General features: G+C 41.2%; 1 protein-coding gene across 1 annotated transcript in view; it reads left to right on the top strand.

The window, feature by feature from the left end:
* Positions 1–9,491: 9,491 nt before the first annotated feature.
* ACTN2 (actinin alpha 2) overlaps positions 9,492–22,372 on the top strand; it is a 66,225-nt gene continuing 53,344 nt past the window's right edge. Inside the window, exon 1 of the mRNA XM_014846524.3 lies at positions 9,492–9,854. Coding sequence (XP_014702010.1) covers positions 9,729–9,854 — 126 coding nt within the window. The 5' untranslated portion in view covers positions 9,492–9,728. The remainder of the gene's footprint in view (positions 9,855–22,372) is intronic.

The raw sequence follows: 22,372 nt of genomic DNA, 5'->3' as shown, positions 1-22,372 counted from the left end.
GTGTGACCTTGGATGTGTCATATAACCTCTTCAATCTCAGTTTCCTCATTTGTAAAATGGGAATCGTAGCTCCTGCCTCCTAGGTGGATGTGCAGATTTAATGAGGTAATTTATGTAACATGATTACCACAGTGTTTATCACATACACAGCCCTTAATAGATGCTAAGATGAAGAAGAAGCTGGAAAACAAGTGTCACAAGATAATATAAAGAACTTTCTGTGTACTATTGATTGTCCTAAAACGATTGAAAGGCGACCATGTGGAATCAGATTTGATGTTTTCTCTGGAGCTCGAGAAGACAGATGTGGCTACTAATGGGTAGAAGTTACAGCACCTCTTCCAGTAATAGGATGAGTTCAGGGGCCTGTAGATTATTCGGTTTGGTGGGCCTCACTTAAGAAAAAGGAATACAAAATTATAAATTCTAAATTTGGGACAAAGTCTGGAAAGGGTCATGCAAGCGAAGGTCTCTAAAGCTCAAGATTCAGTAAATCTACCTCCAGATGAGTCATTTTGGAGTAGTCAGGCTTCTGGGACTGGAAAATTATTTTCAGGGTCATATCAGCCACACTTTAGGTCTAAAAATAATGCATACAAGCAAGTTTTTTTAAATTTTATTTTTTTATGGTGTTTGTCAGTTGATTTTCTGCTAGGTGGGAGTTGGACTATATAACATCTAATAGCTCTTAAATTCTTCAGTTTCTATGAATCTGAACGTTATTTACATATCAAATGACCTAAGTATATGTATTCAGAAAGAGAACAAAGTGATTCACAATGTTACATATTATTCCTTAGACAATCCATAGTTCTTAAGATTTGAGTTTCTTTTGGGAACAAGAATAGTGTGATTACAGTAGAGTGGAAGATTGGAAAGGGGACTGGGAGCACCCAAGAGAGGATGATAGGAGGGCTTGACTGTTAATACAACAGAAGGAGGAAGCCAGCAGGGAAGCAAGCAAGCAGGCAAGGTTCGACTATCCTTGGCAGGTTCTTTGGATTCTCATGCACGTCAAGGATATTTTGGAGGTGTGAAAAAGATTGCAATTCTTGAGCCATGGAATTTTTCATGAACTTGAGCTGAGGAAATGGCTGGGTGAGTGTTTAGGCAGTTGACCTGAAAGAAGGCTTGGAGAGGAGCCAGTGGCGATGGAGACACGACCTCTACTTGTGGCTCTGTCACTAATTAGTTGATCTCAACCAGGCCTCCTAATCTCCTAGCAGTGGTTAACAAGAGTCGTGGGTTCAAGTTCTGGTTTTACCAACTATTAGTCATATGATCTTGGGCAAGTTACTCTCTAAGCCACAGTTTCCTCATGTGTGAATGGGGTGATTATACTTACTCACACGTAAGGTTTTTGCGAGATTAAATTAGGTGGCATTCAAAACATTCTCCATAGTGCTTGGCACAAATAAATGTTGGCTATATTTATTAGCTTTTTTAAATTATGGACATCTACTAGGTACCATTTTTTTGTATTAGATGTAGTGGTATTCCATACTGTACAAGGTAAGATCCTTGCCTCCCAGGAGTGTATAATCCGGTAAGTGAAATGATGCATAATTATTTATGATTCAAGGAAGTCTTTGTTAGTTATAGAAGCTTTAGTTACGTTCTAAAGGTTATTTAGAATGCAGAGGTGAGTCATTTCTGGCTGAACTTCTCAGGAGTTGTTTTAAAGGAGAAGACATTTTAGATGGGCCTCCAAAAATGGTCAGCAGTCTAAAAATGGAAATTTGTGAGATATATTGAAAGAACCATCATCAGTAGATGCTGAGCCAGTCCAGGTTGTGGAGGCAACCGAGAAGTACACAGTTAATCTTTTAAAGAGCTTTACTGAGATATAATTGGCATAAAATAAACTATGCATATTTAAAATGTACAATTTGATAAGTTTTGATATACACACACCTGTGAAACCATCGCTGCAATCAAGGTGAGGAACATATCTATCACCCAAAAAGTTTCTCATGCCCCCTGGTAACACTTCCCTCCCATTCCCACCCAAATCCTTCCAATCCCCAGGCAACCGCAAATCTGTGTTCTGTCAGTGCAGACTAGCTTACATTTCTAGAACTTTATATAAATCAAATCATACAGGATGGACTCTTTTATGTCTGCTTTATCACATTTAGCATAATTATTTTGATATAATCCATTCCTTTTTATTGCCAAATAGTGTTATATTTATGAATTTACTACAATTGTTTATCCAGTCTCCCATTAATGCACATTTGAGCTATTTCCAGTTTTTGGTTATTGCAAACAAAGCTGCTATGAACATTCATGCACAAGTGTTGGTGTGGACACATGCTTTCTTTTCTCTGGGATAAACACCTTGAGTGGAATGGCTGAGCCATATGTAGGAATATGTTTAACTTTTTAAGAAATTGTCCAGCTGCTTTCTGAAGTGGTTGTACCATTTTATATTCCCACCGACAATGTATGAGAATTCTATTTCCTCCATATCCTTGTCAACACTTGATGTATTCAGACTTTTTAAGTTTAGATATTCTTTTTTTTCCTAAAGATCGGCACCTGAGCTAACATCTGTTGCCACTCTTTTTCTTTTCTTCTTCTCCCCAAAGCCCCCCAGTACCTAGTTGTATATTCTAGTTGTAGGTCCTCCTGGTTGTGCCATGTGGGATGCTACCTCAGCATGGCTTGATGAGTGGTGCCGTGTCAATGCCCAGGATCCGAACCAGCAAACCCTGGGCCACCAAAGCAGAGCACATGAACTTAACCACTCAGCCACGGGGCCAGCCCAAGATTAGATATCCTTACAGGTGGGTAGTGATATCTCATCATGGTTTTAATTTGCATTTTTTGAATGACTAATGACGTTGAGCATCTTTACATGTGTTTATTTGCCATTAGTATATCCTCTTTGGTGAATTATCTGTTCAAGCCTTTTGTCCACCTTTTTATTGAGTTGATGATTTTCTCAGTGTCATAGGAAGAGAGTTTTTTACACATTTTGGATATAAATCTCTTGTTGGATATGTGATTTGCAAATATTTTTATTCTTTTTACACATTACTGAGTTCAATTTGCTAATATTTTGTTGAGGATTTTTCTATCTATGTTCAAGAGGGAAATTGCTCTGTAGTTTTCTTTTTTTGTACTGTCTTTGTCTGGTTTTGGTACCAGGTATTGCTGGCTTCATAAAATGAGTTGGAAGCGTTCCTTCCTCTTCTATTAGGTGGAAGAGTTTGTGTCCGATTGGAGTTACTGCTTCTTTAAATTTTGTTAGAATTTGCCAGTGAAGCCATCTGGGCCTGAAGATTTCTCAATTTGATTTTTGTATGTTGACTTTGTATCCTGCAACTATGACAAATTAACTTCTTAGTTCTAATAACATTTTTGAAGATCCCATTGGATTTTCTACATACACGGTCATGGTCTGTGAAGAAACACAGTTTTACTTTTTTCCAATCTGAATGACTATTTCTTTTTCTTATCTAATTGCCCTGACTAGAATCTCCGGTACAATGTTGAATAGAAGTTGCAAGGGCAGACATAACTGTTTTGTTCCTGATTTTAGGGGGAAAGCATTCAGTTTTTCAACACTAAGTATCATGTCAGCTATAGTTTTTTTTTTTATAGATGGCCTTTTTCAGGGTAAGGATGTTCCTTTCTATTCTAGTTTGCTGAGAGTTTTATTAGTAACAAGTGTCAGTTTTGTCAAATGCTTTTTTGTGTCTATTGAGATGATCACATGGTTTTTCAATCCTTTTTAATCTGCTAATGTGGTGAACTAAATTGATTGATTTTTGAACATTTAAACCAACCCTGCTTTCCTGGAATAAACCCCACTTGATCATCATGGGTACAATTTGCTAAAATTTTGTCAAGAATTTTAGCATCTATTTTCATGAGAGATATTGATCTGTAGTTTTCTTTTCTTGTAATGTCTTTATCTATCTTTGGTATCAGACTAACATTGGTCTTACGTAATAAGTTGGGAAGTATTTCCTTCTCTTCAATTTCCTGGTTGTGAATAATTGCTACTACTTTTTTCTTAAACGTTTGATAGAATTAGCAACTGAAGGCATCTGGGCTGTAAGAGTGTTTGTGTTTGTGTTTGTGTATGTGTGAAAGTTTTAAACTACAAATTGAGTTTATTTAATAGATATAGGGCTATTCAGATTTTTTATTTCATCTTGAGTGAGCTTTGATAGTTTATGTCATTAAAGGAATTTGTCTATTTCATCTAAGCTGTTGAATTTATTGGCATATAGTTAATAATATTCACACATTATTCTTTTAATATCTATAGAGTCTGTAATGGTGTCACCTCTTTCATTACTTATTGATAATTTTGTGTTTTTTTCTAGATCAGGGTGGCTTGAAGTCTATCAAATTATTGATCTCAAAAACTTAGCTTTCCATTTATTGATTTTCTCTACTTAGTTCCTGTTTTATATATTTTATCGATTTCTACTTTGATCTTTAATATTTTATTTCTTTTGCTTACTTTGGGTTTTAAAAGGTTCTGCCCTTTTTTCTAGTTTCTTAAGGCAGCAGCTGAGGTCATTAATATAATATCTTTCTTCTTTTCTAATATAGGCATGTAGGGCTATAAATTTTCCCTTAAGTACTGCTTTAGTGGTGTCCCACAACTTCTGATATATGGTATTTTCATTCAGTTAAAAAAATACTTTCTAATATCCCTTTTGGTTTTTCCTTTGATCCATGGTTACCTAGAAATGTGTTATTGAATTTCCAAATATCTGGGGTTTTCTAGAGATCTTTTTGTTACTAATTTCTAATTTAATTCTATGGTGATCTGACTGCATACTTTTAAGACTTGAATCCTTTTAAATTTGTTGAGAGTTGTTTTATGGCCCTGAATATGATCTAGCAGATGCTCATGCTGGCTCTCCATAATCCCCAAGTCCCGGTGGGTGATATAGTGGGCCCATTATGGAAGCCTGCACACACAGTAGGTTTCATATTAAGAGAGGAGCACTGAGTTTGGGATTCATGACTTTTAGGGCAAATGAAGCAAGACTGCTCTTTGTTGGGGGGTAGACATTACCTCATTTGTCAAGGCTGCTCATTGCAAATACAACTCTGAGAAATGGCTTAATAAAAGCTGCCAGGGCCCTATAATTTTGGCATACCTGAGAGAAAGTGCAGGCATACTCAGGACCCATGGTGGACTTCCCTCCAACAAAGTCACTGAGCACTTTTAATTCTTTTGGATTATTTTTATTCTTTCTGTGTTTCATTTTGGGTAGTTTCTATTTCTATGCTTTCAAATTCACTAATCTTTTCTTTTGCAATGTCTAATCTGCCCTTAATCCCATCCAGTGTATTCTTTATCTCAGATACTGTAGTTTTTATTTCTAGATGTTTCATTTGGTCTTTTAAAAAATATCTTCCATGTTTCTACTTAACTTTTTGAACACACGGAATACAGTTGTAACAATTGTTTTAACGTCCCTTTCTGCTAACTCTAACATCTCTATCAGCCCTGGGTCAGTTTCGATTGATTGCTATTCTCCTTGACATGGGTTGTGTTTTCCTGCCTCTTTGGATATGTGGGAATCTTTGATTAGATGCCAGATATTGTGGTTTTTACCTTACTGGGTGCCAGATATTTTTGTATTCCTCTAAATCTTCTTGAGCTTTGTTCTGTGATGTAGTTCAGTTACTTGGCAATAATTAAGTTACTTAGAAACAAGTTATGTATCTGGAAACAGTTTTACCCTTTGGGGTCTTGCTTTTATGATTTTATGATTGTTTTATGATTTGTTAGGTCAGTTCAGAGCAGTGCTCATTCCAGGACTTGTCTGGGAACAATTAATTCCATACTACTACTGGTCAAGGAATAATTAATACTACACTCCCACTACTCTAGGAATAATTAATTCCACACTACTGAGGCAAGACCTTCCTAAGTACTCTACCCAAAGCTCTGTGAATTATGTTTTTACAGTTCTGCTGGTGGAAGCAGGCACTCACCTGGCCTGTGAAAATGCTGGGCACTGTTCCCCCTAATCCTTTCAGATGGTTCTTTTCTTGGACTTGAGTAGTTTCCTCACAAGCATGCTTTGATCGTTACTCTGCTGAATACTCGGGTGGGAAACTCTGAAGATCTCCAAAAGCTCTCTCTGTGTGTGGCCCTCTCCTTTCTGACACTCTGTCCTGTGACTATTAGCTGCCTTCTACTCCCTGGACGCTAAGCTTCTTCTCCTCAACTCAGGGAATCCTCTGGACTCTACGTCAATGCTCTGGCATACAAGTTCTCTCAGTCTGTAAACTGAGGCAATCATTGGACGCTCCTCATTTGTTTCCTATCTCTCAGGATTCCTGTCCTTCATTGCCTGATGGCCAGTGTCTTGAAAGCCATTGTTTCATGTTTTGTCTTTTTTTTTTTCAGCTGTTTCAGGAGGGAGGGTGATTTTAGTGCCCATCACTCCATCTTGGCCAGAAGCGGAATTCTCCTTACTAATTTCTTGACATTAGCCATTATTTCTTCAAGTATTTTTTCCTGTCCTCCCACTTTAGAGACTCCAATTACACAAATATTGGGCTGCTTGCAGTTTTCCCACAGTTCGCTGATCCTCTGCTTATTTTTTCTAAAGTCTCTTTTGTCTCTGTGTTTTATATTGGATTATTTCTATTGCCATGTCTTCAAGTTGACTCACCCGCTTTTACGCAGTGTCTACTCTGTAGTTGAACCCATTCAGTGCATTTTTAAATCTCACACATTGTACTTTTCCTCACTAGAGAATCAATTTGTGTCTTCTTAAAAAATATATCTTTCATGCCTTTACTTAGCATGTTCAATCTTTCCTCTAGCTTCTTGAATATACAAAATGCAATAATAATTACTTTTAATGTTCTTTTCTACTAACTATCATGTGTTAATTTTGGATTAGTTTTGATTGATTATTCTCATTATGGATCATAACTTTCCTGCTTCTTTGCATACCTGGTAATATCTGATAGGTGCCAGAAATTGCCAACTTTCCCATCTAGGTGTTGAATGTTTTTATGCCTATAGAAATATATATTTTTTAAAGATTTTATTTTTTCCTTTTTCTCCCCAAAGGCCCCCGGTACATAGTTGTATATTCTTCGTTGTGGGTCCTTCTAGCTGTGGCATGTGGGACGCCACCTCAGCATAGCCTGATGAGCAGTGCCGTGTGTGCGCCCAGGATTCGAACCAACAAAACACTGGGCCACCTGCAGCGGAGTGCGCGAACTCAACCACTTGGTCACGGGTCCAGCCCCGCCTATAGATATTTTTGAGCTCTGTTCTGGGACATGGTTAAGTGATTTGGAAACAGGTCGATCCTTTCAGGTCTCACTTGTGAGCTTCTTCAGACAGGACCAGTACGTCATTTAGCTTAGGGCTAATTTCTGCCCCCTTCTCAATGCTCTATCTGATGCTCTGTGAATTAGGAGGTTTTCCACTCTGGCTAATGGAAGCAGGAACTATTCCCTGCCCTTTATGAATTCCAAGCATCTTTCTTCCTAATCCTTTTGAGTGTTTCTTTCCTTGGCCTCAGTTATTTTTCTCCCATGCATTCACTGATCAGACCGGAGGGGGACCCTCTGCAAATCTCTAGGCTTCTCTCTTTGTAGCTCTTTTCTGTAATTGACCTTGCAGACTCTAGCCACCTTGGTCTCTCTGAACTCCCAGTTTAGGGAGTTGACCAGTGAGCTACGCCTGGGTTCCCCTTTATTGTATTGCATCTTGGAAACTTTCCAAGCTGGGACAATCCTAGTGCTCATGTTGCTTATTTCCTGCCTCTCAGGGGTCGTCATCCTTCTTTGCCAGATGAACAATATCTTGAAAATCTTTGTTTCATATATTTTTTTCCCCCAGATTTTAGCTGTTTCAGGCAGGATGGTAAATCTGGTGCCTTTTGATCCATCTCCTTTGGAACCTGAAGTCCCCACCATTAATTTTTGAAGACTAAGATTAATGGTTTTTATAATTGTTGATCCAGTCTCTAATAGTTAAAATTTACTGATAGACTTGTTCAGAGAGTATGATTTTAATCTAAAATATAAGCTTTTGGGGCTGGCCCCGTGGCCGAGTGGTTAAGTTCGCGTGCTCTGCTGCAGGCGGCCCAGTGTTTCGTCGGTTCGAATCCTGGGCGCGGACATGGCACTGCTCGTCAGACCACGCTGAGGCAGCGTCCCACATGCCACAACTAGAGGAACCCACAATGAAGAATGCGCAACTATGTACCGGGGGGCTTTGGGGAGAAAAAGGAAAAAATAAAAAAAAAAATCTAAAAAAAAACCAAACTAAAATATAAGCTTTTAATCCAAACAAATTAGCTCAGTCACTGTTTCCAAGGATACTTATTTCTGCAACAAATATTTGAGTACCTACTATGAGTAGGCACTCCTCTAGTTGCTGGGAATTATGGCTATGAATAAGGCAAAAATCACTGCCCTCATGGGGTTCATATTCTAGTGAATATGTTTTTTAAAATGTTAATGCAATGCATTTGCTAATTTGTCAAAGTCTTTTTGCAGAAAGCTCCAAACAATAAAACTAAGTGATGTAAACCCTTCTAAGGAACAGTGATAAATCCAGGCGTGCTTTCAGCTTGAGACATGTCAACAAATTAGTAGCTGTGAACCACAAACCGTCGTGTAGCATCTGTGGGCAACTTTTATTCAATTTGACATAAGCTTCAGGAGGCCAGGGCCCTAACAGCTAGCCTCTGTATCCCCAGTGCTTAACAGAGTGTCTAGATGACAGTAGGTGCTTAATAAATATGTGATGAAAATATTTCAACCTACTGGTCCCAGGGGTCCTCGTCTTGGTTCCTTCTGGGGCTCAACCGATAGGGAACAGCTAGCCAGCGCCACTGGGATGAAAAGGCTTAGGTGCAACACATCAGGGGGAGAGGGAAATGTATTCCATCCTCCATTGTCAGTTCTTTTAAATTTATGACTGGCAGGTGAGAGCTGACACTTCCTGCCTTTGGTTTGGTTCCTGACATTTTAATATGGTTGGTCCAAGTCCCTTGTCTTGATTTCCCCAGGTGAGGGCCGGGAGGAGAGGAACAAAAAGAGGGGATTCTGCAGCTTTTGAACTTTACTTTTTTTCGGGGGGGGGGGAGTGTGAGAGAGATAGCTAATGAATATGTGGAAATACACGGAAAATGTGAAAATACAAATAATATATGGAAAACTTGGATGCTTTGGGGGTGGTTGGGGACCCAGGTCGTGGGTGTCCCTCCCCTGGCCCGCGTACATCCACCCACCCTGGGAACCGATCCAGGCTCCCGCAAGTCAAGACGCACCAGGAGCCAGAAGGCAGGAGGGAGGATGGGAGGCGTGGGCTGCCGCCGGCAGCCTCAACGCACTGCACCAGGGAGGTTTCGAGCGGCGGTAGGGGTAGGAGCCAGGCCCCGGGAGCCGCCGGCGCCCCTGCCCGCCCGCCGGCAAGTGCTCGGAGCGGCGGGGGCGGCGCGGGCGGAGTGGGGCGGGGGCGCGGCCGGCGGCCACGTGACGGGCGGAGCGGGTATTAAGCGGCGCGGCGGCTGCTCGCAGCCGGAGCTGGTGCTTCGCCCGCGACCCAGCGTCTAGGTGCGCCGCCCCGAGAGGAGCCGCGCGAAGGTCACCCGCGCCAGCCGCCGCCCGCGCCTCTGCTGAGCCCCGCGCGCCCCGCCGCCTCCGTCCGCCCGTCCGTCCGTGCGTCCGTCCGCGCCCCGCGTGCCCGCCGCAGCCCCGGCTACCTGAGCGCCATGAACCAGATAGAGCCCGGCGTGCAGTACAACTACGTCTACGAAGATGACGAGTACATGATCCAGGAGGAGGAGTGGGACCGCGACCTGCTCCTGGACCCGGCCTGGGAGAAGCAGCAGAGGAAGGTCAGCCAGGGCCCCGTGCCCGCCAGCCGCGGGTTGGCCCGCGTGTCTGTGTCCCATTCCCCCCGGGGCTCCGGCCCGTGGGCGTCGCCCACCGACCGTGTGGACTAGCGAGAGGGGCTGGATGGAGGTGTCGTGTTGTCCCATGTCATCGTAGCCTGGGTGCCCCGTTAGAAAGAAGAACACGTCCAGGGACAGGCAGGAAACTGGGCGTCGTGTGTGTGCGCGCGCGCGTGTGCCTGTGTGCGCGTGTGGGTGACAAGAGTCACAAAACAAAAAATGTTAATGGAAGAACAGCGCTGTGTGAGTGTGTTTCTGTTTTAACCTGCATTAGATCCGAATTTGAAAGAGTCTCGTGTCCGCTCCGGACCCCTTGAGTCTGTGACCTTGGCCGCAGAGTTGTGTCTCCTGGCCCCGATGTGTCCTTTCCCCTTAGCGCATCTCTCCCCAGATAAAAGAGGTCAAATGAACATCAGCTTCCTTCCGCTTTTCACAGGGCTGCCCCAAAGAGTAATTGAAAATCATTTATTAAATGTGTTGGGCTCCTTAGAGAGGGATGCTGTGTGAAACTAGACATTCACCGATAAAGTAATAATTATTTCACCCTCTATTTATGGTTCATTGAGGTAAGCACAAAGGGACGAGGGAGTCAGCCAGCTCTAAAAGCTCCCTGCCCATCTTGGTTGGTGCTCTCTGGGGCCCAGTGGAACATTCCACTATTGGAAGGTTTCTTCTTGATCCCCTTGGCTAGAGCAAGTAGGGGATACTTACCAGGAGGCTAAATCCTGTCTCCTGTTTGGCTGGGCACAGAGCCTGGCTGGGTCAGGCATGCCCGCACAGACCTGCTAACCCAACCTTATGATGACAGGTCATGGCAAAAGCAAAGTGCCCTCTGCTTTTTCCCCTGTTTTTCTGGGAGCGGAGCAAAGTGGATTTCCCTTCTAAGGGTGTGCTTCTAAGTGGACAACCTCTGTTGACCATATGTGTGCATGGGAAGAGCTCTGTGTAGCTGCACTGTGGGTGACTATGGGACAGTACATGGTGAATAAGTGTGTGACTGTGGAAAACATATATCCCATACTTCTTTCCCAACAAATGTGTTAGCTGGAGGAGAGAGGTCCCATATTTGGATAATTGTCAAATAACCATTTATTTTTGTTATTTATAAAATTACCATGGTATTTTTATATCAAGATTTCTCTTTTATCTGCCTTCTCTCTTAAAATACCACTTACTATTATTATTCGAAAGCACTAATTTAGCTGCATTTCGTTCTCCACCTTAGTTCCCTAAGACTTCCACCATCTTTCCCTTCTTGGGAACAACAGAATGTGAACGATAAATAGAAGTCTCGTCTATAAAGGAAAATAAGATTTCAAACCTACAAATTTTAAAATGACTTGTGAGGGAAACACATGGTCTGAAGGTTATGAATGTGTCATCTGGACTCATTGATGCATTATCCATCAGCAAGAAGTTAAAAAATGACTTTAAGTTTTAGCAGTGAGTGTTTCTTTTTAAAATTTCCCCACAATTTTGATTACTACATTTTTCATGGATTAAAAAGAAACCCCAAACTCCTAAGTCTTTGCTTCAGAGTTTGCCTTTTTTTCTTATAAGGAACAGTAAGATAAGGAATTGGACAGGTAGTCTGCCCATCATTTTTTAAAGTAATAGTCTAATCACAGTGGTTTCTTTTGATTTTTTTTAAAGTACAGTGCAATAGCAGGATAGAGCTGTCAATTGCCAAAGACCACATTGATATACCTTCTGTCATATTTAATTTTTCTAAGGTATTTACAATATTTGTTTATGTAATTGTTTATATAATTGCATTCTTGTAATTTTTTTAAGTTTGGGATTCCCGTGTGAATGTATTATAATAACCGTATAGCACTTGAAGTATATTATTAAAAACAGACATACTTCCTGGTCCTAGTACAAAATAATGCTAAAAGTTTAAAGTGAGGATTCATTTTTTTTCTTAGATATGTTGAGTGTTGCAGACACTGGGGAAAAACAAAACACTACTTTGGGGCATAGACCTGAGCAGGTTCAGAAGATACTCTGTTTCTACTTTGGTATAGAACTTACTCAAGTCAGTAAAATAATATTGAACTGTGAGCTCAGTGCAGCCAGAGCAGTGGCCTCTATTTATGTCCTGTGAGACACACTGTTGGAACAGGTCAAGGATAAAATGCCATTGTTTCTATTGTGGGCTGCCTTCTCCACACTTGCCATTTCAGTGATATGCTGGGTATGAGATCTGTCAACAGATGCTGGTAACACATGATGACGTCTGAAGCGTTATAATGGATGTGGTGCCTAATTATATCCACAGTTCAGAGTCTCATGGGCTTTGGTAATCCTTGCTCTCTGGTGTGGAATTCCTTGCTACAGAAGGACTTCATGAAAGTGTGGTGCTTTTTTTTTTTTTGGTAGATTTCTTTTTTAATTGTGGTAAAATACATATAAAAATTACCATCTTAACCATTTTTAAGTGTACAGTTGGGTAGTGTTAAATACATTCACAATGTTGTGCAACCAATCTCTAGAACTCTTTCCATCTTGCAAAACTAAACTCTATAAACCCATTAAAAAATAGCTTTCTGTTCTTCCCTCTCCCTAGTGCCTGTCAACCACCATTCTACTTTCTGTGTCTACAAATTTGACGACTCTAAGTACCTCATATAAGCGGAGTAATCCAATATTTCTCCTTTTGCTGTCTGCCTTACTTCACTTAGCATAATGTATTCAAGGTTCATCCATGTTATAGAAGAATTTCCTTCCTTTTTAAGGCTGTATAATATTCCACCACATATGTATACCACATTTTGTTTATCCATTCATCCATCAATGGCCCCTTGGATTGCTTCTCCCTTTGGTTATTTTGAGTAGTGCTGCTATAACATGGGTGTACAGATATCTCTTCATGACCCTGCTTTCAGTTTTTTTTGTTATATACACAGAAGTGGAATTTTTGGAACATCTTGTAGTTTTGTTGTCAGTTTTGTAAGGAAGTGAGGTGCTTTTTCCCAAGGAGGCAATTGAGAAGATGTTGAATTTTGCATGAGGACATGCAGGCATTTCAAAGTGCTCCCCTTCTCTTTCAAGGATGTTTAGTAAACCAGAATAGGAATATTTATATTAGGAATTATTATATTTATATTTATATTATATTATGTTATAATTATGTGATATACATATTGCATAAGTTAGGCTCTCTTCAGTGGACTTTTGGAACTTCTAGAGTTTTGGTGTTTAAAAGCAAGCTTCTCCTGGAACCAAGGAACACATTCAGCCTTTAATTCAGCTGAAGCCTAATCAGGAGGTGACTTGTCAGAAGAGCAATGCTGAGTATGTGTGCTATCTCCGCAGCACAGGGCGCTGTCCTCACCACTCTGCCAGGCTCCAACAGACCTTTTAAGGAGATGGCTGAGTGTTTCGATGCATCAAGGGTCCTTGCATCCTTAATCTGTATATGGCTGGATGATCCATAAACTTTTCTGCCAGTTGTCGAGAGCCTGAGAGAGTCATTTATTTGTTCCACGTTCAGAGTTCTGATTGGTTTCAGTCATTCCTAAAGAAATTCAAGGTCTTCTGAATAGTCACAATTTAGATGGACCAATTCACCATTCACCTCAGAGCACCTCCTGTCCTCCAGGCTAAAATGTTGCCATGTCGGGTCGGCAGCATTGAAGGACACGTGTGCAGGAGCAGCTGCCCACAGGGTCTGGATTGTGTAGAGAGCCAGGGAAGCTGAGCGTGGCCCCTTTCAGTGTTGGTGGAGAGCAGCTGCTGATTAAGGGCGCCACGTGAATGCTCTTCTCCCCTGCCCAGAGGAATAGGCTCGTGCATGCATTTTTCTGGGGTGAATAGGCACTAATTGTTCCAATAAAGTGAACAATTAACAAAAAACAAACAACAAATAAAAGCTTGTGAAATTTCTCAGATTCATGAGACGCACATAAATCTCCACTCTGCCTGGTACTCTCTGTTGCACCATAATCAAGTCACTAAACCTCTCCAGTTTCCATTTCTTCATCTAGAAAATAAAGATAACTGATACCTGTCTTTCTTACCTCACAGGGGCTTTCAGGATCAAATGGTTTGACTAGTTGATGTTGAAGTGGCTTTGTATGTGTCAAGTGATCTGTAAATGTTCAGATGTTATGACTCTTATCCTTGTGCAGCAGATGTTTCTTAATTTTATGAGGCGATGTAATAGTAATGAGCATGAGTGACAGATGGTGAAGTACAGGATTTCTTCCTTAGAGTCTTTGATGTACTTTTTAAAATTATGGTAAAATAAATGTAACATAAAATTGATCATTTTAACCATTTTTAGGGATACAGTTCAGTGACATTAATACCTTCACATCCGTCTGCCGAACCTTTTCATCATCCCAAAATGAAACTCTATTCTAGTTAAACAATAACTTCCCATCCCCCCACCTCATGTATTTTTAAAGACAGGATTTACACGCTTGAACACTTAGAACCTAGGCAATTTTTTTTTTTTTTTTTAAGATTGGCACCTGAGGTAACGTCTGTTGCTGATCTTTTTTCTTTTTTTTTTCCATCTTCCCAAAGTCCCCCGGTACATAGTTGTATATTTTTAGTTGTGGGTCCTTCTAGTTGTGGCATGTGGGACGCCACCTCAGCATGGCCTGATGAGCAGTGCCATGTCCGCGCCCGGGATCCGAACCAGTGAAACCCCGGGTCACCAAAGTGGAGTGCGCGAACTTAACCACTTGGCCATGGGGCTAGCCCCTAGGAAATTGTTTTATATTAGGTTGCAGATGCTTGTTGTATAAAGAGCAAAAATTATAGGTCAAATAAGGAAAATCACCATGGGTGAGAATAATGAAGAAACAACTTTATAAGGGAGTAGAATGTGGGGTTGGCCTTAATTTGTGTACTTACTAAATGTTAGCTGAGTGGAGAAGAGAAAGAGAGCATTCCTGCCTAGAGAAATAGAGTGATGGGGGTCTTTTTTTGCCGGGGGGCGGGGAGAGGGAGTGATAAGTGTGATGTTATAATAAGTGTGTACATGACCCTTTAGCACTGGGAAAGCACCCTCACATCCGTTATTTCATGGGACCCCCTCACCCACGGTCTGATAAAGAGATGGAGGGACAAGCTCAGAGAGGGGACTGTGGAAGGAGAAAGTAACCAAGGTGGCCACACCAGGATTCGGTGTCCTGACCCCCAGCTCTGTATTCTTTGATGTGTTTGAATCCTCATGATGAGTTTGAGGAAGTGTGAAGAGGAGATGGGCTTAACTGAAGCTAAAGATGCAGATTCATAAATTTGAATCTGCATTCAAATTGAGAGAAAATTGGGTAGGTAAACGGGGCCCAGGTTGTAGAGGACCTGGCATGCCAGGGTGAGTGTGGACTCTATTCTCCAGGCAGCACAGCGCTCTGGAGGGTTCTGAGCTAGGAAGAGCTGAGCTTAAAGTAGGATATTGTTTGCAGAATAAGTCAGACTGCATAAGGGCCTGAGGTGGGGCCCCCAGGCAAACGCCCGTTAAGGGATCCTAAGGATAAGGTGGTGAGGATTAGAATGAGGGGGCTAATAGAAGCAGTGGTGAGGAAGGCATCAATTTGAGAGTGATCAGGAGGGATTATAAAAAGGATTAAATAACCCCATGTTGTTCCACGCGGGCTGTTGTATAAATCCAATTAAGCAGACATGACCTCACCATGAGAGCTCCTGGACTTAAAACTCAAGACAGTGGTGTTGACAAGTAACCAACAAACTAATGAGGAGAGTCTGTTTATCCCCTAGGAGATTGCGTCTGGATGGAAAGCTAAGTATTTACGGGGTGTGTCAGTGCAAGGGAGTGGGCCGCAGTGCTGAGGGGCGAGTCCTGTGTCCCTGTGGCCGGTACTGGAAGGGAGGGCTGGAGTGTCAGGTGGGCTTTGATGGGCAGAGAAAGTTGTTGATGGGCAGGTGTGTAAAGGCAGAATTTAGTATGAGCCCTAAGAAACACCAGCCCCCCGAGGGCCTGTTGTCCTGAACATGCGCTTGGTTTGCTGTGGAGAATCACAGGGGCCTGTGTGGAAGGCAGAAAGACCGCTCTTCGTCTGTGCATCCTCCGTGAGGCACGGTGATGTGTCCTGGGATCTGCCCTACCCCTTCAGCCAAATTCACCAAGGAAGAAACTTGAACCCAAAACAAGATTTTCTGAGAGTGGGAGGAGGAATATAACTCTTAGCTGGGAAACTTAATTAACGCAGCTTCAGAACCCTGTCAGAAAGTGCTGCTGTGAGTGGCTGCAGCTGGGAGACACCTACAGACAAGGCGCAGCTCCGGAGTGGGTGGGGGGCTGCCGCGACGAGCAGAGGAGTTGATAGGGAATACGTTGGAGGACAGTCGGAATTGTACCACTGTTTCCCTGGGAACAGTACTAATTCTTCCAGAAAGAACAGAAAGCAAAGGTTAGGGGAGAAGCTTGCTAACTACCGTGCTAGACAAATTTCAGAGGAAGCAAAATCTTGATTGCAAGAAATTGGTCTTTCTAAGGAAGTCTGAGGAACATTTTTTACACAAGCGTGTATCTGTCTGAGCACAGGCACACACACCTGCACGCACACACAACACCCCTCCCCACAATTCTCTAGATCGGAAACCAGAAGACGTTTTTACCTGCAACCTTATTGAAGAACAAAATATAAATGGAGCACAGCATCACTCTTCATTCTTGCGTTCATTTGGCAGACATTTATTATGGTCCTGCTCAGGGCCACGGATAGTGAATTGAGTTGACAGCACCCTTGGCCGTCAGGAGCTTACAGCCTACTTAGGAGACAGAACAGGCCCGTCAGAAGCACAGAGGAGGGACACCCCATTCAACCAGGCTGGTGAAAGAAAGTCGAGAGTATTTCCAAAGTGCCCCTCGTATGTGGTTCCCTGTCATGGTGAGTGGAAACATCTCCCTCCCGGTGCCCAAGCCAGGAGCCTAGATGTTATCCTTGATGCCCCCCTTTTTCCAATTCCTGTGGAGCCCACCTCCTGAAGCCGTCTGGACTCTGCCCCTTCCTCCTGTGATGTGCCTTAAGGCCTTCTGACTCTCTGTGTTTCCTGCCTGGATGGGGGTGGTGGCCTCCTGCTTTGTCACTCTCCCGCAGATCATGCTTGTCTTCAGGCTTTTCACCGTGATGCCGACAGGAATGATCTTTCTAACACAAACCTGCTCCTGATAGTCCCTGCTTAAAGCCTCTCTGTGGTTCTTTTACTGCCTTCAGGAGAGAGTTCAGACCTCTTGCAGTGGGTTGTGAGGCCAGGCCTGAGCTAGCCTCTGTCCACTATTCCACGTGCCCCCAGGTTCTTTAAGAGCCAACCGTGCAGAGTGGCCCTCCCCATGTTTGACTCCCCTTTGCCTTATACTCAGCCCCTACCTCCTCTGCCCCTCTTATGAGTTCCTTCTCCTTCAGGCCCCACTGCTGGGCGGCCTGCCCTCTAGCATGTGGGTCACCTGGTGCTGTCTGGGTCTCCCCTCTGAGGTCTGTGAGCGGATGCTCCTCTCCGGTGCCTGCAGTGGGCCTGCTCAGAGTCTGTGCTCAGATTTGTGGAATGAAGGAATTATGAGTCATATTTTTGAAAAGAAGTTAGTATAATTAAAATTTTTTTGGAATCTTTATAGCTGCTTGAGCTATCAATATGTTAACTCCAACTCATGCTTATTGTTTAATGCTTTTAAAAAATATTTTCTTAAAGCGTTTTCTGAAGTCCCCAAAATGATGGAGTTCTCTGGTTTAATTCTAAGACTGAGCCTTCAAAGATAAGCTGCTTAATCTTTTAAAAAATAATTTGGTATTAAAAAGTCCTACATGCTGTATAATGTTATAATCCAATGTTACTGTGATAAAAAATAAAAGTAAAAAAAATCATACATGCAGATTTATTTAAATTGTAATAAAATGTGTCACCATATTAATGAACAAAGCTCTGGTAACTTAAATTTGATTCAAAATGACTGTTTTTTCCAGATTGACAATCCACTTGATAAAATTCCAAATTCATTTATGATTCAAATAAGTATAAATTTAAATTTGTGTTTTTGTGTATAAGACATGATAAAATAAATTTCTTTGGAAAACATGCTATGCTTCATTCATAGTGGAATTGGAAAACAGAGAATAGATGCAGGTGATTCTGAAGAGTGTGTGTGGTCCTGGAAAAGTTTGTGCCTGAGCAGTACTGATACATGCCAAGTCCAAGACTAAGAAGTTAGCATGACTTTGAGTTGTCTTGTTTTGTTTGTTTGTTTTTGCCCAGGGGATAAATGTGTCTGTCGTAGTCCGTAGAAATTACTATAGTTGTTAGTGTCTATTACAACCTTTTCATTAAAAGACATGCTATCTTGGGAAAACTCTCATTTTTTAGTGATTGTGAGGACCAAATGGACAAGTAGGTGAATATGAGATTGTTTAGGGGGACTGAGAACAATATTTAATAAGAAGCTGTGATTGAGTTTTACACAGACAGTTATAATTGAGATTGGCAAATCAAGAAATCCTATCTTCTAAAGTCATAGGGAGTCTTTAAGTTACTTCGTTATAGTCAAACAAGACGTGAAAATAATAATTACTTAGAAGGTAGGTAATCACATTCCTCTTTATTAACGTTTTGAGATATTTTACATGTATTAGGTTGAACCATATGAAATTCTCGATACTGATCATTTTGTCCTCCAAAAATTTCAATTTCTTATGGTTCACTCCAATAAAACCATGGTAACAGTATTGTCCCACTATATCTGAGGTCCTTGACCAATACTACACAACAGCCGAGCCATAAAACTGAATTCTAATCATTTCTAGCCTTATTGCTAAAGACTTTGGTATTCATTTGGGAAAGTAAGGGGGTTGTTGGGTTTTGGAGAAGTTAAAAATGTGAGGCTTGGAGTGCAAACTGGTGCAACCACTATGGAAAACAGTATGGAATATCCTCAGAAAATTAAGGATAGTTCTACCGTATGATCCAGCTATCCCACTGCTGGGTATTTATCCAAAGAACTTGAAAACACAAAGGCATAAAGATACCTGCACCCCTATGTTCACTGCAGCATTATACACAATAGCCAAGACTTGGAACCAACCTAGGTGCCCATCAAGGGATGAATGGATAAAGAAGATGTGGTATTTATACATGATGGACTACTACTCAGCCATAAGAAATGATGCAGTCCGGCCATTTGTGACAACATGAATGGACCTTGAGGGTATTATGCTGAGTGAAGTAAGTCAGAGGGAGAAAGTCAAATACCATATGATCTCACTCATAAGTAGAAGATAAAAACAACGACAAACAGACACATAGCGTTGGAGGTTGGATAGGTGGTTACCATAGTGGAAGGGGGGAGGAGGGAGGGCAAAAGGGGTGATTGAGCTCACGTGTGAGGGGATGGTCTATAATTAGTTTTCGGGTGGTGAAAATGATGTAATCTACACAGAATTCGAAATATATTGTGATGTACATCCGAAAATAAATAAATGAAAAAAAAAAACAAAAACAAAATAACCAATAAAAAAAATGTGAGATTTGGATTGAGAGCTTAGTGTCCAATGGAAATATCAAGGAGAAAGGTCAAGGCCGGAGATTTAGGTATAGGAGTTATCTGCTTATAGGCGATGGTTGAAACTTTGGGGAGGGGAAAATGGAAGAATATCTACCTGAAAGGCGCTGAGGTGAGCAAAGAATGGAGGACCCCTAGAGGACGCAGTGACGTTACCTGAATGTGGAAGCCTTGCTTCTCTGGTTGAAAACATGCGTGCAGTAGACAACTTGGGACCGCTTGAACTGTTGAGATGTCTTTGATTTTCTTCCTGGAGAAATCTCACCTTGGTATTCCATTGGAACTTCTCCAGTCCGTCTGAAGCTGGCATTTGAATTGGTTTAGTTGCTGGAACAGAAACCCAGGGATTTGGCACTGTGGAATGGGGTATCTTTTAGCTCATGAGATGAGTTATGCTTCAAAGGAAGTGAAAAGCTGTAAGAAATTATTTGTGATGTTGTGCTCAAGTCTGTGACATAAAATCCTTCTGCAGTTAGAGTGGCCAATGATAGGCTTTATTGAGGAAGTCTTTATTGAAAATTTGTAAGGATTACTGATAAAAGTAGAATTTGTTTCATCTTTACATAGTAAATGTAGAATTTAACCCCGAGATAGATTTCCTTCTCCTGTTTTGTCATTTATAAAATTAAGGAAATGAAGTCAATTATTGTCCTCATTTAGGTGGTTTGTTTTAAGGTTTTTAAAAAATATTATCGATATTTTGGATATTAGCATCAGCCATGAAAATGGTAAGAGACATATACAAAATTATAATCAACTTAGAGATTACCCATAGAGGTTAGTATTTTTCTATTTTGAAACATACATATTTTTGAGGGCAGGCAGGGGCAAGGCTCAGGTTGGGGAGAGAGATGTTAGCTGGAAAAATGCAAACCATATGTTTTCATTTTACAAACTGTATATTTCTATTCTATTATTGCAATTTTATGAAATAGATAGTAAAATGCAATATTTTATTGCATACTTTGATCTTTTATGTTAAATTTTTGGATATAAGAATGTTTTAATTTTTTTTTCAGTGTAACACCAAAACTAAAAGAATTCCAACAAGACAGTAAAAGTGATATTATATGTGGATTTTTCCCAGTGGATTAAGAAAAAGAGGGGGAAGGGATGTGATGTTTTGTTCCATGTATCCCAAACTATTCACTATAGGGCAGGGCAGCTATTTATTGAGAATTGCCAGGCACTATTTTAACTATAGATATTATTTTATTCGATCTTCACAAGAATCTTGAGAGATGAGTATTGTTATCCTCATTTTTCAGCTAGGGAAGTTAAGTAACTTGTCCAAGGCTGAGGAAGTGGTAGCTGAAAATGCACATAGAATTTTATCTAAATTATGAAGATTCAGTTCTGGCTCACAATTGAAATTTTATAAATGTGGAGATTCTAGTTGTTTTATTGTATAGTTCTACGAGCAGCAGAGTTGAGTTTTGGAGAGAGGCTGCTTAAGTCTACAGGCTGTGTTTTTAACTACTAAACTCCTGTTTTTGTTGCTTTCTGCTCTTACTTGTAACCAAGAAGCCAGAGGAGAAGCCTGGATTCAGTATTCCTAATTTCTCACTTATCGATAACCTACTGCCATTGTGGAAGGGTGTGTGTGTCTGTGAATTTTTAACTTCTAAATGGGTACAACTGGAAACTTCTGATGAGAATGAGAAAACTAAATTTTGAGGCATGGTGAATATTGTCATTTGAAGATTATCTCCATGTCAGGCTCTAGCTGTTGGTTTGTCCAACAGAAATGCCCAAAGCAGGAGGAAGGGACCACAGGAAAAGCCAGCCAGACTTCTCAAATGGAGTTTTATGGGACATGCCATGAAGGGCACATCTTTGGAATTAACTGCTGGTTTGTCTGACTCAGATCCAAAAGAAGCTAGAATTCAGGATGCCTAAGTATTTGAGTCAACTCTCTCTTGTGGCTAGACAACGAGACTGAGTGTAGATTAGAGTTCTCCTTCTGCAGGCATGAGGATGTATTAATGAACAGGAGTGCTCTTCAAGATCCGGGCTCCAGGGAGATTTATCCTAAGATGTTGTGAAATGGCAGTGCCAAGGGCTCCCTTTACTTTACATTCAAAAAGTCCTGCTTTTCTTTTACTTATTTAACTGCTTATTATGCAGAATTTCAAACATACATGAAAGCAGAGAGAATAGAGAATATAGTGAATCCCTCTGAACCCAACTGGCCGAGGAAAACCCAAGTTTCATGACTAGGGAAGGTCAGTTCTTTTTTTTCCCCCCAGCTTTATTGAGGTATAATTGACAAATAAAAAATTGTGTATATTTAAAGTGTACAACATGTGTTGATATACTGTATACATTGTGAAATGATTACCAGGGATGTCCTATTCTAAAAGGATAAAAAAAATTTTATGTTCAACAAATGCTTTATTTGTTAAACAATATTTTGAAAGAAATTAGCCTGAAGCAAAACTTCAAAGTGGGCCAATTGTTGCCTTCCCGGTTTTGGAACTCCTCTCTCCTCGCCCAAGACCCCGTGCGTGCTTTCTGCTACCCCTTCTGGCCATCGAGGCCTCCTCCCTGCTCTGCTTATATACCTCCCCTCGCCCCCAGATTCTCCTAATGATTTCTTAGGTTCTTAACACTGTAATTGTCTATTCCTGAAAACTAAGGATTCCCAAGACCTGCCTTTCCATAGATCATCAGTATTTTAAAGGTGACCTTTCTAAGACAGTAACCATGTTGTCTAATTCTGGGAAGGACCCTAGGGGTGAATGTCAGGCCCGATAGGAGAGGAGGATGGAATTGTGCTAAGAAAGCACAATTTTTGTGCAGAGGCGAAGCCTCTTAGCATCATGTAAATTTGGATCATTACTATTTGTGCCCACGTGTGAAGTCAGTATTGATGGGATATATGCTCTGTGGAAGGAGTATTTCTCTCCTGCTGCTGTGAACTGATCTGATAAAC

This window comes from Equus asinus, chromosome 2, assembly GCF_041296235.1.
Source record: "Equus asinus isolate D_3611 breed Donkey chromosome 2, EquAss-T2T_v2, whole genome shotgun sequence".
In the NCBI taxonomy this organism is placed as follows: Eukaryota; Metazoa; Chordata; class Mammalia; order Perissodactyla; family Equidae; genus Equus; species Equus asinus.
This window is presented reverse-complemented; position numbering and strand designations above follow the sequence as displayed.